This window comes from Capra hircus, chromosome 19, assembly GCF_001704415.2.
Source record: "Capra hircus breed San Clemente chromosome 19, ASM170441v1, whole genome shotgun sequence".
NCBI classification, from domain to species: Eukaryota; Metazoa; Chordata; class Mammalia; order Artiodactyla; family Bovidae; genus Capra; species Capra hircus.
Genome location: NC_030826.1, coordinates 10,282,694 through 10,292,892, shown reverse-complemented (window position 1 = coordinate 10,292,892; position 10,199 = coordinate 10,282,694). Strand labels below are relative to the sequence as shown.

General features: G+C 39.1%; 1 protein-coding gene across 4 annotated transcripts in view; it reads right to left on the bottom strand.

Moving 5' to 3' along the window:
- Nucleotides 1-10,199, bottom strand: part of CLTC (clathrin heavy chain) — a 68,634-nt gene that overhangs the window by 190 nt on the left and 58,245 nt on the right. For 2 of the 4 annotated variants that reach the window (XM_005693123.3, XM_013971797.2), the window contains 2 exons: nucleotides 7,384-7,459; nucleotides 4,304-5,349 (listed from right to left, as the gene is read on the bottom strand). In XM_005693123.3, coding sequence (XP_005693180.1) covers nucleotides 5,225-5,349; nucleotides 7,384-7,459 — 201 coding nt within the window. In that variant the 3' untranslated portion in view covers nucleotides 4,304-5,224. Of the gene's footprint in view, nucleotides 1-4,303; nucleotides 5,350-7,383; nucleotides 7,460-10,199 lie in introns of those variants that run through there. The other 2 variants (XM_018064141.1, XM_018064142.1) reach the window with 1 other exon arrangement.

The window sequence follows — 10,199 nt, the reverse complement described above, 5'->3', positions numbered from 1 at the left end:
GAGGTGGGAAACAGCATTTCCTATGAGTAATTGGGCCCCGTTGTGTGTTGCTAGCTCTTCTGGAGAAAGCAATGGCACCCACTCCAGTACTCTTGCCTGGAAAATCCCATGGATGGAGGAGCCTGGTGGGCTGCAATCCATGGGGTCGCCAAGAGTCGGACACGACTGAGCGACTTCACTTTCACTTTTCACTTTCATACACTGGAGAAGGAAATGGCAACCCACTCCAGTGTTCTTGCCTGGAGAATCCCAGGGTCTGGGGAGCCTGGTGGGCTGCCGACTATGGGGTCGCACAGAGTCAGACACGACTGAATCGACTTAGCAGCAGCTCTTCTTCCAAGACCATGTTGCTGTCCTCCGTGGATGATCAGGGGTTCTAGGGTATTCCCAATTTAGATGTAAACTGCAGTTTGTTTCTCCTTACCTCAGTTTTTGAATATTTTATCGAGAGAGAATGGTATAGCCACCCACAATGAGTTTAAAAGCTCACCTTGTGGATTCTTCTCCAAGTTGAGTTTTTACAGCACTGACCTAACCCACCTGTGCCGTGCTGCACATTTCTTCCCTCGGCCACGCTGGCTAAAATTTCTCAGCAGTGGTTCTACATCTCTTCAGTTCACCCCTTTCCTAACAATGAAGGCAGTGAAACTTGTGAAGCGACTTGCATGGACCTTGAAGGTGGTTATGGGCCCACATAGAAATGATGGTAATTGTGAAGTGACTGTTACTTATCATTGTAACATCCCAGTATTTTCTTTACCTAGAACTTCAGGATCTGGACAATTCAGCTATTTAAGGGCACCTTATCTCTCTTTTGATCTTTATACATTCAGCGTGACATAATTACCAGCTGCCCAGAATATGATGGTTCCCAGCTCCCAAGAGCCACATAGCTTCCTGTATCTATCTCCTTTTTTGCAAAAAGCCATTTGTCTTGAAAGCTCTCTTTGGGGGGATTCTGACAGTATTTCTAAATTCAGTATATGCCTAAGAACTTCGATGTCAGGGAGAATTTTGGTAACAGGCCAAATTTTGATTGCAACTCACCATGGTTAACGTCAACAGTTAGCATTAGTTAGTTAACTTCAACATAAGCAGCAATGTAGCACAACTGCAAGGTCTACGGTCAGTGGCGTCTGGGCAGAACACTAAAGGCTACCGCAGCCAGGCTTAGAGGTCAGTCTTTTACGCTGGTATCTGACAGCACAGAAGAAATTGCAGCTGTGAATGATGCCACAGTAGCGACCGTTTCTAAACAGAATGTTTATCCTGGTTTCCAAAGTGATGCAACAGCATGTAGCTGAGCTGAAGAGAACTCAGCCCTAAATGTATGATTCCACTTCAGGTAATTTCTGAGGCTTGCCTCAGAGAATGATGGTTCCAGGTTCAGACAGTGCATCCCAACAGGACCATCTGCCCTGGCTGACAACGTAATTGAGGTCAATCATGGCATATCTACTAGGATGAATAGCATACACACACTGGTAGCTATGGAAACATGTTTTCTAGCTCACCCGTACTTTGCTATTTATTTTGTAAGGTTCGTAATTTTATTTCATGGTTCACAAAGCAGAGAACCCTGGGTTCTCTAAAGACACCTGCAAAGGGCCAAAACAATTTTCCTGATCCTCTTTCTTTCCCATTGTTTTGACATTTGCAGTGATGATAAAAAAGCAACGGTGGTGATACTGCTGGCACCTTTCACAAATCAAGACAGGGGCACCTATCTGTACAAGGAGTCATAGTTTTCACTGCCCTACGTTTACTTTAAAAAGTCTAACGTCCTTGATGAAGCAGTAAAAAAAATTATTAAATTTGACCGTTTACTGTTTGTCTTAATATTTTATGTAACATCAAACACTTCTGGTGCACACTGAAGTACAACTGTTATCTTAAGGAAAAAAAAAAGACTTGTGTGGCTGAGTCCTGAGCTGAACTAGCTGCTTTTGTCATTTTTACTTGCAACAACGGACAGAATCTAGTTATCCAGATCTAGATTTTCAGCAGATATAAACTACATGATTCATTTTCATGGTTTCAGAGTCCACATTTCAACTAATCACAAGTGTCTGGAAAGGTTCTTAAATCCACCTTCCAGTGAAGGAGACACAGGTTCAATCCCTGGTCAAGGCACTAACATCCCACATGCGATGTGGCCAAAAAATACTCTCTTCCTTTCCTAACGAAATTGCTGTATGAAGCCAAGTTTTTGAATACAGAAGAGTCTCTACTCAGACGAACTTTAGAGACTTGTAAAAAACAGTACAATGCCATTCATTCTAGCTTGACTTTTGTTTGGGGAAATATGCTCACGTTATTATTGCTTACGTTAACAAGCAACGCTTATTACTGTCATTTAAATGGGTTAACAGTTTTAACTATTAATAATAGTAAAGTAGGAATAGATACAATCCCACATAAACTAGTGCTCTTTGGGATTGTTAATAATTTGAATATGGTTACTTCATAGTAAACTTTTAGATCAGGGAGTTTAAAATCTATTCTTTTTCAAAATCAAGCTGGTTATTCTAGGTTTTTTAACTTTCATATTTATGTGAATTTATGGTGGGGGAGCCTTCTATAATACTGACAGTAATTACATCAACTTTGTAGGTATTTTTGGTGGAAATTGGCATCTTACAAGTTCTGAATCATGAATGTATTTTCTCTCTCCATTTGTTTTAATTTTCAGTTTCTTTCAGCATGATTTTGTAGTTACCTTTTGTTAAATTTATCACTAGTTAATACTCTTCGATTCTCGTTTTGCAAAATTTCATATTGTTTTTATTGCTCTTGTAATTTTGAGACCTTGCTAAACAAGCTTTTTAAAGAGTTATTTTTATAAAAACGATGCTTAGGATTTTCTTCATACAAGATTAGGTCATCTATGAATAAAAATAGCTTTACATCTTCAAAAAAAAACTTGCATGATTTTGAGTACAGACAGATCCTAAGTTTGAGAACCACTACAGTGAGATATCTGCATGACTAAATCAACTTACAGAAATTTAAAGCAGCCTTACATGGAGGCCAATCTCTTGCTATCGTACCAATGTCTGTGTTGAAATGACTGCCAACAATTACCACCTTTTTTCTGTATAATGTCTACATTTGGATTCTGAGGAGGATCACTGAAAACATGTTTACCTTGAAAGTTTCCTATTAACCTCTTTCCCATTACTGCCCAGTATTGAGCTACCTGTTTTGTGATTTAAACACGTCTCCAAATAATCCTGCAAAGTATTCATAGTGTTAACATACATGTGAGGGAACAAGCTCAGAAGTTCAGCTTACTCTCAATTTAAGCCTAAGTAATACACTGCTGCAGTTTCTCTTTCTACTATAGCCCGTTATTATGGATGGTTTAAGTGGCAACTCAGTATCACAGACATAGCACCAGGTTAAAATTATGTTTTTTTAAAAAAGATTCTTAACTGTGCTGTAAGAAAACCTTTACTGAAGAATTTTAACTTGTTTCTATTAGGGAAGGGAAAAGAGAAAAATCATTCTGGTGATTCAAAGTATGTCTAGGAGAACAAATCTTGATTGTGAGAAGGAGTCCCCTGGGACCATTACTATTCTCCCTCTTGATGTTGATAAACATGAAGAAAGAGAGCAGAGACCCAGGAGAAACACCAGTATGCCCAGGACCTGAGCAGCAAGATGGTCCCTAAGACAAACCAAAAAATGAAAGGGGATTTTTCCAACTAATATCGCAATTTCCTATAGGAATATAGGTGGTGGGGAGAGGAAGACAGGAGTTCTAAGTTTTAAAAAAGCACTTCTGTGGAGTTTATGGTCAATGACTCAACTTTACAGCAATACAAAGCTAGGTGGGGGCTCTCTAACTCTACTGAGAATTAACTGTGAAATGAACTTAGAGTAATATTCAATCATATGCAAAAAAACTTGAATTCAAACACTGGTTTAAAAAAATCAACTTAAAATATTCATAATTTGAAGGCCTTTACAATTCATGGTGAAGAACAGCATGTTTGACTATGTGCTTATACATTCTTATTTCAAGTTAATATAATTAAACATCCATGATCTCTTCATCTGAATGAAATGCTCAGATAAACAGCTGAAGTGCTGCCCGGTTAAAATGATGGAGGTAGCCCCCGTCAGCACTGATGGGTTTTTCTGACCTCTGCATGGACCTCACGAACTACTGGAACACACACAGCGTGATGCGGTGCTTTCCCATGTCCCAGCCCGTAGCCCCCTTCTCCCTGTACCACCTGAGTATCCAGTATGAAATGGTTCTTGTGGTTTAAGAGAGATTTAAGTAAAACTGCCATTCTCCATGTTACTTCCACAGTCCAGTAATTTATTTTAAATTTGAGTAATTTCAAATTCCACAAACAAAACTGAAGAACAGCAATATTTTGTTTGAAGTCTTTCTTCTGTACACTCAGTGATCTAAAACACCACAATATCCAACATACACAAACCGCAGGGAAGGGTTAGTAAATACACACAGATTGGAATCATGGTGCTCCTTGTTCCTGAATGGAATGGTCCCACAGAAAAAGCACAGGATACAGCACAACGTAAGGGCACCTGTTACATATGAAGTGAGCAGAACACACTAGCATTTTCTATATGCGTAATGAGGAAACCTGCATAGGTTAGAGGGCCTTTTATGCTCATTTAAAAGTCAGGCAAGTTGTCTGTAATGCATTTTTCAAACAATTTGGAGAGCACTGCGATCCCACGGAGGATATGCTCATTAGTGTTGTCTTTGTTGGCATTGACAGTCTTGCATGGTCATATATCAGTATTTTTGCTTTAGCTTTTCTTTGAATAAAAGAGATTTAAATGCATTTAGACAATACATACTGTAAGCTGTTTACATACACTAAATTTAAGAGATTCAATATTAGAGGTTTTTTTTTTTCCTTTAAACACTACAGAGTGCAAATCAGGTTCTCCACAATAGATTGAGTATTAAGCAGTTCTTCAAAGAATGAGGGGAGAAGAAAAGCCCAAGTGAATAAAACATTGAAACTATTCCCCTTTGAAAATAAATTCTAAAATGATGCGGAATGTGAAATAAGCTTTAAACATAGGTGATCCGAGTTTATAGTTAGAAACAAAAAGTAGTCCTTCATGAAATAAAGGTTACAAGAACATGTGCCTGTTTCCCCTGTTATAAACTGAGAAGCGGGTAGAGACGATGTTTCGGTACGAAAATAGGTGACTACAGGATCAGCTTTCCGTCTCACATGCTGTACCCAAAGCCGGGCTGTGGTTGCCCGTAGGCTGGTGCAGTGTAACCATAGCCAAAAGGCGCCTGGGGAGGGACTGCAACGCTCGGTCCTGCTGTCAGCATCAGCTGGGGCTGACCTACAGAAGAGAAGAGAGGGCAGGGCGGGGGCGAGGAGGCAGGAGAGACTGTTAGCACCGCAGGACGGCCACACCCCCGACCCCGACTGCAGCAGCAAGACCGCAACTTGGAATGAATTGGGGGGGCGGGGGGCCACTTCTGACTGACTGTCTCAATTTCAGCATGGCAATCACCCCAGGAAGGGTCCTGCCTAAAAAGCCAACAAAAACCATGCAGGGCCAAGGGCCAGAACTGTATAAGTAATGATGTTACTTCATGTCATTTAAAGCAATATGCACATGCGCGCTCAACACGCTCAGGCAGCACAGTCAGCAGTAAGCCTATCACCACCACATGGCGTTTGCACACTGTATCTGGTGACAATATAATTAGCCCAGGAAAACAACTTTTTAAGATACATTTTAACACAACTGAACTTTTAAAGTTAAGGTTTAAATTCTTGATTTAGATGTGTCTAAATGGTAACAAAACCAAGCATCCAGTACCGAAAAGAACAAGTTAAGACATATTCAAATATGCATTAGGTGTGAAATACATTAACCTCTTTCAAATACTTAGCTAACACTCTCATGAAGTTTAAATAGGTACTGTACAGAGGAACCGACCTATGGAGAAACTGGCTAAATAAAAGAACATACCTAACACCTCTCCCTACCTCCTGCAAAAGAAGTACTCTTAATCTCCCTCTCTAATGTAAATCCAGAGTAGTATTTCTCCCACAAGTGACCTAATGTCTCTCCTTCGGTGAATAAAAACCCAAACTGTTTTCAGTGAATGAACTCTAGGAACCAGCAGTTTGTTAAAAAAACACTTCTAACTTTGCTATTGAAATCTACCTTGAAATTTCAACCCCACTTGTTTTTTCTGAACAACATAAGCATGTTGTTTTTTCATAAGCTTCTCAGTTTCTTCATATCACAATGGAATCGTGAGAAAACAAGAACAATAAAGAAAAACCTGATGAGTGTGCAAATCTCTAATAAAGAGCAGAGAACTTCAAGGCAATGGGGGGCAGGAGGCAGCTGCCTGACAAAGTGCCAGACTAGTTCTTTCTAACATCATGCTTCTCCATAGCCAGCTACCCAGGACTGGGGTGTGTGCGGGTATGTGGGTGTGTGGTACGGGGGGTGGAAGGGTAAGAAGTGGCACTGTCAACAGCTGTCTTTGGCTCAACCCCATTGTCAACTGCTTACAAGGACTATCCATTTAAACAACCTAAAGAGAAGCCAAATTCAGTAGCTTCCCCCAATTATTACATCCACTCTGTTTCTACCTTGTTTCTTATCACAAATATGTCAAACATCTTGTTCCCATCTCTAAGAATCTACTTTATGTTCTCCAACTTTATCAAAACTACCCTGTCCTCTAAATTCCCAAAGTCCTTTTTATGTAAAGTAAAAAATGGAAATAATGCCACAATAGATTTGTTTACTATCATTTCCTTTAACAGGCTGAGATACAATAGTTGTAATTGTATACCTTCCTCCCAACACCACCTGGTTAAAGTGCTGTAACCTACACCCTTCAATTTCACTGCTCAAATCACTCTGTTCTCCGGGAGAGAAATGGAAAGGGGAAGGATTTCAGAAAGGCACAAGTAAGAAAACATTAAATTGCCTTAAATATTCAGAGTCTAAAAATCCTCTCTGGAAAATCTTCAAATGGAAGCTACTCAGTCATCTGTCTCAGTCAGAATTTAAAGAGATGCACCTCTTCTGTAAAGCATACTTAAGATGACTGTGGCATGTTCTCTCACCTTCTCCACTTTTGAAAATTTAATTCACCAATAATTCTTTGTCAGTAACTCATGATCAGGCCATAGATAAATCAGGTTCTGATCTCAACAAACTGTTTTTTGAGATTTTTTTGCGTTTAAAATAATCTTAGTGAATAAGGTCAATGCCTGCTCTAAGGTTGTTTTCAAAAAAAAAAATGACAGTAGAGGCTTATGTCTTAACTTACTGAGCCTTCTGCACTTTAGAATGAACTGTTTGTCTACTATATTTCTGAGGTTAAGCAGAGAAAGAGATTACCATAAACAATAGGTTGTGTCTCTGTGGCTTGTTCTTCCTCTTTTCTCAGTGATTCTGAAGCATCTAATTTATCCACCTAGAGAAAAACAAGTAATGGTAATTAGAACCTCAAAAGTATTATAGACCTAGATTTATGGCAGAAAGTGGAAAAGCCTTAGTATGTTAAATTTTGTCAAAATAAAACAGACTAGAGTAGAAAGAACATTCTCAGGCCCCTTCAAATTCAATGGCAATGTTCATACTTCAGTCAAGGTGATTTTTAGCACTGTCATTATAAACCCTCAGGAAGGAGGGATTTATAAATGCCATAAAAGCTCACGCCAGGCTAAAACTGGGCATGCTAGGATGCAGCCAGCCTGAGGGAGGGAGACAACCAGAAGGAACCACTTTCTCTGATGAAGGTTTAGCCCTACTAAAGATAACAATGATGAATTCATGACTGGACAAGACTTCCTTCCCCAAAGGAAACGGTATTCAAAAAAGTGAAACAAGTCTTGTGATTAGGTAAGTATGTCTGCAGAACCAACTATCTTTTTTGCCAACTGTGCACAGCTTCTGTCAATATTGATTATGTGCAGGCTGAAGTTTAAGATTCAAGTGGCTCCATATTTAATCTTTTTTATATAAAGACAGGCTGCATGTGTTAATGCTCTGTTTTTTAAGTAACCAAGGAATGCCTGATTTTTCCCCAACTTCTTAGAGAAAGAAATGTTTACCTTTTAATTAAGCCCAAGAAGTAAATGACTGTTATACACTAGCTATTCTAAATAAAAGTGGATAGTATCAGACAGAAATAATACTCTAGAGGAGTCCAAACATATTAGTGAAAGAAAAGAGCTGGAATACATAGATCCTTCCCTAACTAGTTGTGTCACCTTGGCAAACCACTGCACTGACCCTCAAATTTCCTTGTCTATATAGTGAGTCAGCTGAATGAGAAAATCTACAAAGCTCCTTCTAGCATTAGCATGACTTGGAATCTGGAATTCTGTGAAGGACTAGGGAAGATGGCAGCAGGACACAGACCAGGAAATCTCCCCCATACCACTTCCATTCGCCTTTAAACTGGGCTGTATCTGTCTTTTAGACTATATAGTCTTGTCGTTGGTATAGCATTACACTTGATGTAAAACTGAATTTCAAATCTCAGTGTTATCTACTACTAGAGGGTTTCAAAGTCCTAGGGGTGCTGAGATGGGGAGGCAGAGTGCAGAACTTTTTTATGAGTGTTCATTCCATGTCCTTCAAAAAGGCGAATAGTGAAGAATCACTCACAAAAAAAAAGACATGCAGGACTTCAGTGAAAAGGCTTTAAAGACTTGGTCCCAGAAAGGTTAAAGCAGAACCTAGTTTCTATTTGCAACTATTTTAAAAACAGTGTTTCAATCCTACACAGGCCATTAAGGTTAGGACAGTATGTTACATGTATTTTAATTGTTTTATAGTGAGTATCTTGAATGTGGGTCTAATTTACCCTAATTTGTCAGGGAGCAAAATGTGAGAAAAGTGGTAAGAGTCAGACTCAGACACCTTCAGATAAAATGTGGTTTTTCTACCCTGGGAAGATGGGTTATTAGTTTGCTTGAGTATTTCATTTTTTTAATTTTATAACCTAAGGGCTCATGTGTTAAAATTACCCCACTATCAAATTAAAGACTACTATGGAGTATAAGCACCACAAGAAACACTCACTGTTTGGCACCCAAACTTAAAAACAAAAATCACTACACCTCTCTAATCTAAAGTACAATCTGTGCCACCAAGGACAGTCAGATGGGGTTTTGCTAAGTATCCAAGAGTGAGCTAAAGAAGTTATTTTTAAAAAGTACATGGATGAGTGTACATTAATAACTTCTAAGAAGAAAAATCAAACAAAAAAACCCACTGAATAACACATTGCCAGACTTTCAAGGAAAAGATTCTAAAGTGAACGTGTGTTTAAAAGTTAATGTCTGAGTCGGATGTTGAAGACAGAAGTCTGTTAAAGATTTAGAAGAGCTAGTAATGTAATAATGCCCAGGCACAGACATAGGCAGGTTGGGCATAGAGACAAAACAAAAAGTAACAACTGTGAAGGAGGAGCATCATGCTAAGCAAAAATTGATTTTTCTATTTAATGGGACAGCCTCTGGCTCAGCAATATCCGATTATTGTTTCCAATGACCCAATTTGGACTCCTCCAAACAGAAAAGCAGAGAAGGCTTTTATGAACACAAGCTTTTGTTAAGAGCTGTAACAAAAGTTTCTGATCCTTGGATTAAAAAAGAAAAATTACAGGTAAGCATGTCACTGAGTTCAGTTCCATCTGTACTACTGAATATTCATGATAATGTAAAAGGCTTTTCCACAGAGACTGCAATACGCTGCAGAGGAAAGTTAACATGCAGTCAGTTATTTTGGTGTATGTGTGCATGAAAAAAGGCAAAAGTACTGAAGCAAGAAGTGAGATCTGAGGATGACTGTTGCTATACAGGCTCTCAAGAAACACACACAGCCCACAGCAATGCTTTAAGAGCTTCAAAAGTAGTATGATGTAATTGCAATGACTTGTACATGCTTGATTTAAAACAACGCATAACACTGCAGTTCAATTACCTATTTTTCACACACACGCTTTCTAACTGCCTTGCTTACTAGCTGCTGAAGGGCCTCACACACAATGCATTTTACTCAGGTTTGCCCTAAGTTCCAATGGTGACTCCAGTTTGGTTCAACGTAATTCCAAGGCACTGTTCCCCCCTCCAAATTATTTTAAATTGTTTTAACTGTCCTTTATCTTCCCACCCTTTTCTCACCATAATTTGATACCAGACACA